The sequence below is a fragment of the Silurus meridionalis genome, chromosome 8 (genome assembly GCF_014805685.1).
Source record: "Silurus meridionalis isolate SWU-2019-XX chromosome 8, ASM1480568v1, whole genome shotgun sequence".
Taxonomy (NCBI): domain Eukaryota; kingdom Metazoa; phylum Chordata; class Actinopteri; order Siluriformes; family Siluridae; genus Silurus; species Silurus meridionalis.
The window spans coordinates 6,905,216-6,918,094 of NC_060891.1; the positions used below are offsets into that span (position 1 = coordinate 6,905,216).

Genomic DNA, 12,879 nt, shown 5'->3' on the forward strand with positions numbered 1-12,879 from the left:
TCTCAAGGTTTCTTCCTTATGCCATCTCGGGGAGTTTTTCCTTGCCACAGTTGCTCATCAGGGACAAACTTACTTACAAAGAACATATTTACTTTTAATCACCACATTATCTGTGTAAAGCTGCTTCGAGACAATGTTCATTGTTAAAAGCGGTATACAAATAAAAATGAATTGAATTGAATACTGCATAAAATACAACATCATGGCTGTGTAGAAGAAGGATCCAGGTACTGAAATGGCCAGCCTGCAGTCCAGACCATTCAACCATAGAAAACATTTGGTGCATCATAAAGAGAAAGATGCGACAAAGAAGACCTAAGACAGTTGAACAACTAGAAGCCTGTATTAGACAAGAATGGGACAACATTCCTATACTTAAACTTGAGCAACTTGTCCCAGACATTTGCAGACTTTTATAAAAGGAAGAGGGGATGCCACACAGTGGTAAACATGGACATTTAAAATCAACTTATTTTTCCCTTAAAATGATAAATTTTCTCAGTTTTATCATTTGATGTGTCATCTATGTTGTGTTCTGAATAAAATATTGTAATTTAAACTTCTACATAATTGCATTCTGGTTTTATTCACAATTTGTACAGTGTCCCAACTTTTTGGAATCGCGTTTGTACAGCGGCATTAGGCTGGTTTAAATCCTACCTGTCTGATCGTTACCATTTTGTAGACTTAAATAGAGAGCGATCTAGGTTAATGAAAGTAAATTATATGGGTGCCACAAGGTTTAGTTCTAGGACCGCTGTTTTTCACAATATACATGCTTCCATTGGGAAATATTATTAGAAGGCATGGGATTAGGTTCCACTGTTATGCTAATGATTCCCAACTATATATATCTCATCAAAACCAGACGATACAGCTCAATTGGCTCAGATAAATATGTGTGTCAAAGAATCAAAAGATTTGATGACTCATTACTTTTTATTATTAAATTCAGACATGCTCATCGGCCCAAAAACCAGTACACAGAAGCTCCAGCATTTCAACCTGCATTTAGAAGGATGTACTGTAACTAATAGTTCAACAGTAAATGACCTGGGAGTTATTTTAGACAAAAACGTGTCTTTTAAAAATCATAATAACCAATTAAAAAAAACAGCCTTCTTCCACCTTAGAAATATTGCTAAGCTAAGAAACATGTTGTCTATATCTGATGCAGAGAAGTTTGTCCATGCATTCATGACCTCCAGACTGGATTATTGTAATGCATTACTAGGTGGTTGTCCTGCATTATTAATAAACAAGCTGCAGTTAGTCCAGAATGCAGCAGCCAGAGTTCTCACAAGGTCAAGAAAATATGACTATATAACCATAATCTTATCATTCCTACACTGGCTACCTGTTCAGTTTTAAATCGACTACAAACTACTGCTACTTACTTAAAGGACCTTTAAAGAAGTAGATGCTGACCCCGCAAACATTCTAAGATTGGCAAGGCAGAGACCGATCTGGGAAGGATGTGCTGGGAGTTAGAGCAATAAAGGATGGAGATGAAAATGTGTTGACTAGTGAGGAGAGTGTGTTAAGAAGGTGGAGGGAGTATTTTGAGCAGCTAATGAATGAGAGAGAGAGAAGGGCAGATAATGTGGAAGAAAAGGATAGGATTAGTAAGGAGAAAGTGAGAGCAGCGATTAAGAGGAGAAAGTCAGATGGCAGTGGAGTATTTAACCAGGTTGTTTAACAAAATTTTGGAAGGTGAGAGAAAGCCTGAGGAATGGAGAAGGATTGTGCTGGTACCGGTTTTTAAGAACAAGGGAGATGTGCAGGCCTTGAAGTAACAACAGGCTACCGTCACACCATGAAGTCATGGGAAAGAGATGTGGAAGCCAGGATAAGGAAAGAGGTGACTATCTGTGAGCAACAGTATGGTTTCATGTCAAGGAAAAACACCACAGATGCATTATTTGCTTTGAGAATGCTGAAAGAGAAGTATAGAGAATTTTAGAAGGAGTTGCATTGTGTGTTTGTGGATTTAGAGAAAGCATACGACAGGGTGCCGATAGAGGAGTTGTGGTATTGTGGAAGTCAGGTGTGTCAGAGACGTATGTGAGGGTGGTGTAGGATATGTATGAGGACAGTGTGACAGCAGCGAAGTGTGCAGTAGGAACGACAGACTGGTTTAAGGTGGAGGTTGGACTGCATCAAGGATCGGCTCTGAGCCCTTTCCTGTTTGCAGTGGTGATGGACAGCTAGACGGATGAGGTCAGACAGGAGTCTCCCTGGATTATGATGTTTGCGGATGATGATGTGATTTGTGGTGAGAGTAGCAGCAGGTGAAAAAGAGCTTGGAGAGGTGGAGGTATGCACTGGATAGAAGGGGAATGAAAGTCAGTAGGAGTAAGACAGAGTACATGTGTGTGAATGAGAGGGAGGGCAGTGGAGGGGTGCGGTTGCAGGGAGAAGAGGTGGAGAAGGTGGAGGGAGTCTAGGTACCTGGGGTCAACAGTGCAAAGTAATGGAGAGTGTGTTAGAGAAGTGAAGAACAGACAGCAGGCAGTGATTTGTGATAGAATGGTATCTGCAAGAGTGAAAGGGAAAGTTTATAGGACTGTGGAGAGACCTGCTATTTATTATGGTTTAGATACATTGGCATTGAGTAAAAGACAGGAGCTGGAGCTGGAAGAAGCAAAGCTGAAGATGTTGAGATTTGCACTGGGAGTGACGAGGATGGACAGGACTATAAATTAGCTTATTAGAGGGACCACGCATGTAGGATGTTTTGGTGTTTTGGGGACAAAGTGAGAGAGGCCCGATTGAGATGGTTTGGACATGTGCAGAGGAGAAACATGGGGTACATTGGTAGGAGAATGCTGTGGATTAAGCCACCAGAAAGAAGGAAAAGGGGAAGACCAAGGAGGTGGTTTATGGATGTGGTGAGGGAAGACATGCAGGTAGTTGGTTTGAAAGAGGCAGATGTAGAGGACAGAGTAGTATGAAGACGGACGATCCGCTGTGCCGATCCCTAATGGAACAGCTGAAAGAAAAAGAAGAATGTGTTTCATGGTGGCTAAAACAATAGAAACTATATTAAGTAGCAGACAATGTATACTTTAAATAATAAATACTAAGTATTATTTCTGGAAGGATTTAACTATATTCACATATTTTTCAATGTATTCACTTCCTTAAAAATATGATACAGCATTTATTTATATAAAATGAAAATTTTAAATTGTAAAAAAAAAAAAAATAATGGCCATCTTCTTCTTCTTTTGGCTTCTCTCAATAGGGGTCGCCACAGCAGCTCATCTGTCTCCATACACCCCTGTCCTCTACATCTGCCTCTTTCAACACAACTACCTGTATGTCTTCCCTTACCACATCTCCAAGCTCCTCCTTGGTCTTTCTCTTTTCCACCTTCCTGGTGGCTCCATCCTCAGCATTCTCCTACCAATATACCCCATGTCTCTCCTCTGCACATGTCCAAACCATCTCAATCTCGCCTACCTCACCTTGTCTCCAAAACGTCCTACATGCGCTGTCTCTCTAATAAATTCATTTCTAATACTGTCCATCCTTGTCATTCCCAATGAAAACCTCAACATGCCATTCATAAATTGGCAAATCCAGCATTGACATTACTTGTTAAATTAATCAGGGAACAATGAGTTATGAAATATCTCTAAACAAATAAAAGTTACATAATAAGATAAAAGATGTTCTTCATCAATGACTTTTATTTGTCCTTTAAAAGAAGTGTACAATACAGCAAGGCTACTACATAGAAATCTCCATACAACAGCAATCTGCTTTTTTTTTCTTTGTTTGCCATAATTCTCTATTACATTTTAGTAGCTTCATGAGCATTCATTTTTTTTTATCACACTAACACTGCTTCTGGCAAGGCATACATGTATTTTTTACATTTTTTTTAAATTAAAATTAAAAAGCTATGTTACTCTGGGCATCTGTGTTATGCTTATACTGGCAAAATATAAATAAATAAAGAAAAGAAACCAATTTGCATAGTTGACATGAAAATAAGGCACTTCACCAGTACTTGAAAGAAGGCAAATCATTCCAAGACCAACCATTTCTAGGAAAGGACTGGACTATAAAGATTTGGAATTTTATTACTTAAGAAGTCTTCTTAAGCCCCAAAAGAATTTAATTAAAAGCTGGATATAAAAATGTGTCCTAAATGGTTGCTGAACAATTTTAATTTGAAGATTAAATCTAGAGCATGAAGTACACAATTTCAAGAACTGATAAAAGTGCACAAGATATACAACGCAATATCTTGTATTTTTATTTTTATAATTCTTTTTGTCTTATGTTATGAAATTAATAAATAAGCAATTTTTAAAAAGTCATGCGTCATAATGACAATATGCTTATGCAAGAAAAAATAGTTAACCTACAGTGTTAATAACATTTCCTGTAACTTCCACCAAATATTTAAATTACAACTCTATATTGACTAATATTTGCTTTGGAGATTTAGCTTGTTTATGACATGTAGTTCTCTATTCAAACTTAAACACCACTGCAACCAAATAATCTAAGATTATAGTAAATTTAGGAATTGATGTAAGCAATTAACTATTCATATGCTGATGCATCTCAACCACATATAATTGCTAAAAAAGAGATGCCAGATAGAGATCACAGCCTTTAATTACAAGAAGCCGTAAACAAATTAAATAGTCTATTATTTTTCAAGTTTAACAACTGACTATTAAATTTTATTTTGGTTTTGGATTTGCAGGGAACAGATGGACTTGTGAAAATCTGTGTGCAATCTACGATTAGTCACTCCAGCAGAGCCATAATGGGTTAAGACATCTCAAAATACAACACTGATGATGGTATAACAGCTAAAGCCATTGATATGGTAGCTTATGTTCCTTTGCATTAAATAAATGCTGAGTAATTGGCTAAAAATGGAAGCACTTTATAACTAAAATTTGTTTATTCACACTTACAATCCACATGCAATCTTAATTTTGAGATCATATGAACAGAGAAGCCAGATGACCACATGAACTTAATGACTGTGACTCAGTCAGCCAGTATTGCATATCATTAGTGATATTTGATTACTAACAGACAAAACAAAAGTATAAAATCTGTTGTAATACATCCCATCTCAGAACTATTACCTGAAAATAAACTCTTGCTCATAAACTTTAGCCCATTTAACAGTATTCCTTATAGCTAAAGAATTTTTGCTTTAATTCTTAAACGAAAGTAGAGTGTTACTATATTTCCTGAAATTTTACTCTGAGAGGCTTTATACATACCTGCCACAGGCTTGTTCCATAGCATTAAAAAAGCAAACAGTTTAAATTAAATCTTTAAAGCAACAAAAACAAGTAGCTTTTAAAAGGACAAGAACTTTGTGCGAAGTTTCAGGGTTATGTGGAATAAAGGCACAAAAATAAATAAATAAATAAATAAAATTGTCTTTTTTTCTAAGAAACAAGCATGGTAAATATTAGGTAAAACAAGACAGTCTTTTCTAAATTGGCACTCTTGATTGAGGTAACAATTAGAAATGCATCATTTTGCATCATCTGTAGTGGAGGAAAAATAACATTTAATGAAATATGAATAGAATGAAGGATAAGGACCATTTATTGGAGTGGAGAATGGTGATGGTTCAAGCTTTAATTGAAAAAACAGCTGGTACAGTATACTGCTTGCAACTCTGATGACAGGCTGGTGTATTCAGAATCTTGCTTGCTTTAGCCCAGTTGGTCCTCATACTGTTTCCTGAAACAGTCTCCGGCTGGAAAGAAATCCCAGCATCGCTCCTGATACATTTTCCACACATATGACTCCTGTGTGGGAAATAAACAGAAACCTCTTTTGAATGCGCTAATCAAGGAAAACAGTGAATAGGCTAGTTTGACAGTCCCTATTTCAAAACCAAGTACAATATATGTTTGAAATTAAGAAACATTCTGCTTACTCAGAAAAATTTTGTTTTATGATTTTGTTTCATTTAGATATTGACCAGACAAAACAGAACAGAGGCATACAAAAAACGTATAGCTTACCTGGCCAGTATGCTCGGTTTCATCCTTGTTGACAAGATACATTAGGAAAAACCTAAAATATTAGGTAAAACAAAATAAGTAAAAACAACAAATATTAATTTAGACATTGAGTGAGGATACTTTAAGTTGATTATGATGATGATGATAATCAAGATCTGTTCTGATCATCAACATAACATAATCCAGATTTTACTGCACACAAAAGTCTGCTAAATCTCATTTTTTGTCCCTAGTGCTGATGGCAGCTATTACTACTACACAAGGACGTTTGTTAATAAAATATAATTTAATGTGTATACCAAAAATGACACCTATTATTGAGGACAATAAGGGGAATTATTGGCTACAAAATACTGATTCCGAAGCAAATAATTATCTTTTTCTTCTTCTTTCCGCTGCTCCCATTAGATGTCGCCACAGTGGATCAACTCTCTCTATATTACTCTGTCCTCTACATCCACCTCTTTCAATCCAACTCAATCGCTTGTCTTTCAATCCAAGACAATCGCTTGTCTTTCTTCACCACTTCCATGAACCTGCTTTTTGGCCTTCATCTTTTCCTCCTTCCTGGTGGCTCCATCCTCAGCATTCTTCTACCGATATACCCCATGTCCCTCCTCTGCACCTGTCCAAACCATCTTAATCGGGCCGCTCTCATTTTGTCCTCAAAAACATGCACTGTCCCTCTAATAAACCCGTCACTCCCAACGAAAACCTCATCTTCAATTCTGCCCCTTCTTGTCTTTTATTTAATGCCACTGTCTCTAAACCATAAACATAACTGGTTTCCACAGATCTACACTTTCCCATTCACTCTTGCAGATACTCTATCACAAATCACTCCTGCCACTCTTCCCCACCCACTCCACCCTACCTGCATTCTTTACTTCACTTCTCTAACACACTCTCCGTTACTTTGCACTGTTGGCCCCAGGTACCTAAACTCATCCACCTTCCCTGCAACCGCACCACTCCACTGCCCTCCCTCTCATTTACACCCATGTACTCTGTCTTACTCCTACTGAATTTTATTCCCCTTCTCTCCAGCACGTACCTTCACCTCTCCAGGCTCTTCTCAACCTGCTCCCTAATCTATCCACAAATAACAATATCATCTGCAAACATCATAGCCCATGAAGACTCCAGTCTGACCTCATCGGCTCAGAGCCGATCCTTGATGCAGTTTAACCTCAACCTTGAGCCAGTCTGTCGTTGCTACTGCACACTTCACTGCCGTCACACTGTCCTCATCCATGTCCTGCACCATCCTCACATACTTCTCTGCCGCACCTGACTTCCAATACAATACCACAACTCTAACCTTCTCTATACTTCTCCATCAACATTCTCAAAGCAAATATTGCATCTGTGGTGCTCTTCCTCGGCATGAAACCATACTGTTGCTCACAGATGGTAACCTCTTCTTTCAGCCTGGCTTCCACTTCTTTTTCCCCATAACTTCATGGTGTGACTGATCAACATTATTCCCCTGTAGTTACTGCAGGTCTGCAAATCTCCCTTATTCTTAAAGATCTGTACCAGCACACTCGTTCTCCATTCCTCAGGCATCCTCTCACCTTCCAAAATCTTGTTAAACAATCTGGTAAAAAACCGGTATGTCATCTGGTCCAAATGACTTTCCACTCTTCATCCTCTTAATCACTGCTCTCACTTCCTCCTTACTAATCCTATCCACTTCCTGCTTCCACTATCTCCACACCATCCAACCCACTCTCTCTCTAATTTTTCTCGTTCATCAGCTGCTCAAAATATTCCCCCCATCTTCTCAACACACTCACCTCACTAGTCAACACATTTCCGTCTCCATCATTTATTGCTTTAACTTGCAGCACATCCTTCACCTTCCCCTATGCCTGGCCAACCAGTATAAATCCTTTTCTTCTTCCTTAGTGTCCAACTTCTCATACAGATCTTCATATGCCTTTTTCTTATATGCTTCCGCATCACCTTGTACAACCTGCCGACTATTCTCATCACTCTCGATCCCAATTCTGTTTTGCCAACTCTTTCTCCTTACGCTCTCCTTCACTTCCTCATTCCACCACCGCCACGTCTCTTTGTCTTTCTTTCTATTTCCAGATGTCACACCAAGGACCTTTCTAGCTGTCTCCCTTATCACTTCTGCACAATCATCCATCACCTCTTCAACATCACTGAGCCCCTGTCTGACCTCTTCCCTGAATCTCACACTACAGTCTTCCTCCTTCAGTTTCCACCATCTTCCATCACCTCTTCAACATCACTGAGCCCCTGTCTGACCTCTTCCCTGAATCTCACACTACAGTCTTCCTCCTTCAGTTTCCACCATCTTATTCTTCACTCACCTCCTCTTCTTCTTAACCTCCAAAACTATACTACAGACCACCGTCCGATGCTGTCTAGCTACACTGTGCCCTGCCAACACCTTACAGTCTCCAATCTCCTTCAGGTTGCATCTCCTACTTAGAACATAGTCCACCTGTGGGCAACTTCCTCCACTCTTATACGTCACCCTTTGCTCCTCCATTTTCTTAAAATAACTATTTAACACTGCCATTTCCATCCTTTTAGCAAAATCTACCAACATCTGCCCTTCCACATTCCACTCCTTAAAACCATTCCTATCCATCACCTCCTCATTACCTCTGTTCCCTTCACTTACATGCTCATTAAAGTCTGCCACAGTCACGTTCATTCCTAGGTACACTCTCCACCACTGCATCTAACTCAACCCACTTGTGAAGCAAAGACACTGATGCCATTTATCATCACCCCTTCGACCAGCTTCACGTTCATAAACCTATCAGAAACTCTCTTCACCATCACTACACTCTTACTGTACTCTTCCTTCAGAATCACCACCGCCGCAATTTTGTTTTCCATCGACACCATGAAAGAACAGTTTAAACCCACCTCTAATGTTACTGGCCTTACTCCCTTTTCACTTGGTCTCCTGAACACACAACATATCTACCTTTCTCATCTTCATCGTATCAGCTGTCTCTATCTCTTTGCCAGTCACAGTACCAACATTTACAGTACCAACCCTAACCTCTACTCTCCTACACCTCTCCTTTTCCTGCTGTCTCTGTAGACATTTCCCACCTCTCCTTCTCCTCCTTCAGCCAACAGTAGCCCAATTTCCATCGGTACCCTGTTGGCTAACAATACCTGTGTTTTATACTGGATGCCCTTCCTAATGTAACATTCACCATTTTTTGGAACTGGCACTAAGAGTACACTAATGGCTGGGTTCCAAAGCAAATAATTATGAATATAAATATAAAAATATTCTAGCACACAGGATTACAGGAAAAAAAATCAAAGGTGAGGTGGGCATACTTACAGGTAGTTTGCCAAATTGTGCTCTTGTAATGTGTGTGTCTCAAATCCATGTGGAGTTGTGTCAAAGTAATCATTCCCAATTCCACAGATGAAGCATTTAGTCTGAAACACACAGATATGTCTCATTTAAAAGCTATTATATTATATGTTGTTACGTGTACCTTATGGTCATTAAATTTTTTTTTTTAGAAAAATAATTTGAAAAATGTAAAATGACGGTTATTTTTATTTTCTTTCTTATAATTTAAAACCAAACTACAGAAAACAAGTCATTTTTGTGGGTTGATGGAAAAGATAATCAAAAGGAAACTAAAACAGAAAAAGGCTTGAGGTTTTTTATGTCTAATTGCAGAACTACAGAGGCAATACTTGCAACACAGCAGTTTCAGACCAGAAGTGAGCAGAGCTTATACAGTCTAATACACACAATGTTTTTGTTTTTTTTATTAGGTATGATCTATTTTACATATATTTTAATCGTATCTATATATAAAATATTAAATGAAAATCGTCAAGGTTCTGTATAGCAGTGTAGATTTAATGTCCTCTGAAAATTACTTAACATACAGCCATTATTGTTAAAATAGCTGGCAAAAAAAAACTGAGTACACACTCAGTAAAACAGCTGTACATCGTGTAAACATGCAAAGCTACATCTCCTATTCATCATGCTTATGTTTTTTTGTCTGCTTTTGTCTATCTTGTATTAGAGCAGTTAAAACTTTATGCTTTGAGTACAATACTCCCATACTGACCACTTCAAAAAACAGACGCATGAGTGCTGCCAGCACTGCTTTAAATGCACCATGTGTCTAACATCCAGCAGCTCCATGATGTCATTATCCCAGCAACAATCTGTGCAGCTCTGGTGAATTCCATTCCCAGGAGGATTATGTTAGTTATAGATAGCAATGGTGCTCACACAAAATATTGATACTTTGGACACAGTTATGACATGTTCATTTAGGGTGTACTCACTTTTGTTGGCAGTTAATTAGGCAATAGTGGATGTATGTTGAGTTATTTATATAGTTACTGTATGTCCCACATAAAAAGGACCATCCCACTCTCCAAAGATCAATTTAAATTTGCACATAGACAAAACCAGTCTACTGATGATCCCGTTAACACTGCCATTCACACAGTCCTCTCACACTTGGAAGGAAAGGATACGAGAATATGTGAGAATGCTTTTTATTGATTACAGCTCAGCATTCAACATAGTCATTCCATAAAAACTCTCAGAAAAGCTCCTTGCCCTTGGACTGTTACACTCTCTCTGTAACTGGATGCTTAATTTCTTGACAAATAGACCTCAGTCAGTCAGGATAAGGCACCGAACATCTAGTATTAGAACTTTGAGTACAGGGACTCACCAAGGCTGTGTTCTGAGTCCACTGCTATACACTCTCCTCCCAAATTAACACCAGGATCATAAAGTTTGCATATGCCACCACAGTCACTGAACTCATCACTGGAGGAGAAAAAACATGGTGGGTGTGACTGATGGCCTAGTGTTAGGAGAACAGTCTCTCTTCTTAAATGTGGATAAGACTAAGGAGATGATTAATTGGTGGAGGTGGGGAAAACTTTTAAATCCCAGATGTTAGAACATCTGAGTTCTACAGATGTAATCACCAGCTCAAGTTCATCCAAGCTCGCCTCTACTTTAGGTTTGAGTGCATATGGCAGGGGCCGGGACTTTAAGAACTTTGGCTGGCTTCCCTGTTCCACAGTCAATTTTACTGTGATGCCTTCCATACTGCCTAATTCCTGTTTGAAAACTTCACTGTGTTTTTCAAGAACACCTTCAAGGTCCAGGGTTTTAGGTGTCATCATATGTATGGTCGGCCAGTCCACTTTGAGTTGCTCCAGCCAGGAACGTCCCATCAACGAGGGGTAATCACCCACGACCACATACAATGGCAGTTTTTTTGTTTGTCTATTCAGTTCAACTGTTACTTGGGTGAGTCCTTTCATTGTCACTGATTCCCCAGTATAGGTTTTAAGGACAACATCAGGTGGTTTGAGTGGCAGGTGGCTGAGTATTTCACTGTATACCGCATCCGACACCAGCGATACAGCAGCACCAGTGTCGATTTCCATTTTCACTGGCTGTCCTTCCAGCAGCGTGGTGACTTTATAAGCCTTGGTTCCACCTGTGACAGTGAGCACATGCAAAGGAAATTCCTCATCAGATGTGTCAGTACTCTCTTTATTCTCCTGTCCGACTGTAAATATGCACTTCTTTTGTTTCCTTCTGAAAACTGGTTTCTGATGCATTTTTTCTTTTTTCGTTTTATTCCTACACGCACGCTTAATGTGTCCCTTTTTCTTACAGCTGCGGCACTCCATATCCTTAAACCAGCATGAAACAGGTGAGTGCCCAGTCTTACCACAACGGAAACATGGGCCTTTAATTTCAGTTTGTTTTTCTGTCTCCATCTTGTACACTTTACTGTTAGAGCTCAATTGCTGGGCTTCCTTTGCAGCCAATTCCATAGACACACTCAACTTTTTGTAGTGTCAGGTTGCTCTCTGTTAACAGTCTTTTCTGTATGCCCTCGCAGAGTAGTCCGCATACTAATCTGTCCCGCAGTGTATCGTTGAGCACATTACCAAATTCACAGTGTTCAGCTAATTTTTTTAGCACTGCCACAAACACTGCCACAGATTCCCCTTCTAGCTGATTTCGTCTGTGGAACCGAAATCGCTCTGCTATTACTAAGGGTTTTGGTGAGAAATATGCTTTAAGAGTGTTCACTATTTGAGCATACGTTTTCTCTCCAGGTTTCTCTGGCTGCAGGAGGTTACGCAGTAGTGTATATGTCTTTGGACCCATTACACTTAAAAATGTGGGTACAACTTTATCTTCAGTAATAGCATTCGCTGCTACAAAGTACTCAAATCTTTCTGTGTAAGAACACCACTGCTCACTGCTTTCCTCAAAAGGACCCAAATTTCCAAAAACTGATGCCATTTTAGCCGTTCTCTGTCGTTTAACAATCAATTCAGTCACTTATCTGAATCGTTGTCTCCTCCCCGCTTATCAGCCAAGACGTGAACTTGCAGCAGACAAATATTTGCGTTTTTCAGCGATCTCGCCGTCAAGCCGCTTCATTTCTGCCTCTTTAAACATACACGGGATAACGAGATCCTCGTCGCCACTTTATTGTGTCTTTTTGGAAGATTATAACAAGGCATTCAGTCAAGGATGACACACACGGACTTAGCGTGACTGTTTGTTTACTCACATGCGTAAAGAGAATAACACCGGAACATGTACATCCGGAAACACGTGTAACAAAGTGCATTGTGGGAAATGTAGTTAAGTAAACAGCGTTAACACAATACACAACAGGGACCTAGTGAATGACCTGCAGAGAGCTGGGACCAAAGTAACAAAGGCTACCATCAGTAACACATGCCAGGGACTTAAACCCTGCAGCGCCAGATGTGTCCCCCTGCTTAAGCCAGAACATGTCCGGGCCCATCTGGAGTTTGCTAGAGAGCA

At 39.4% G+C, this 12,879-nt stretch overlaps 1 protein-coding gene across 1 annotated transcript in view; it reads right to left on the minus strand.

The window, feature by feature from the left end:
• Positions 1 to 3,675: 3,675 nt before the first annotated feature.
• LOC124389836 (ryanodine receptor 3-like) overlaps positions 3,676 to 12,879 on the minus strand; it is a 462,748-nt gene continuing 453,544 nt past the window's right edge. The window contains exons 101-103 of the mRNA XM_046855362.1: positions 9,367 to 9,467; positions 6,021 to 6,072; positions 3,676 to 5,801 (exon numbers count right to left, since the gene is read on the minus strand). Coding sequence (XP_046711318.1) covers positions 5,706 to 5,801; positions 6,021 to 6,072; positions 9,367 to 9,467 — 249 coding nt within the window. The 3' untranslated portion in view covers positions 3,676 to 5,705. The remainder of the gene's footprint in view (positions 5,802 to 6,020; positions 6,073 to 9,366; positions 9,468 to 12,879) is intronic.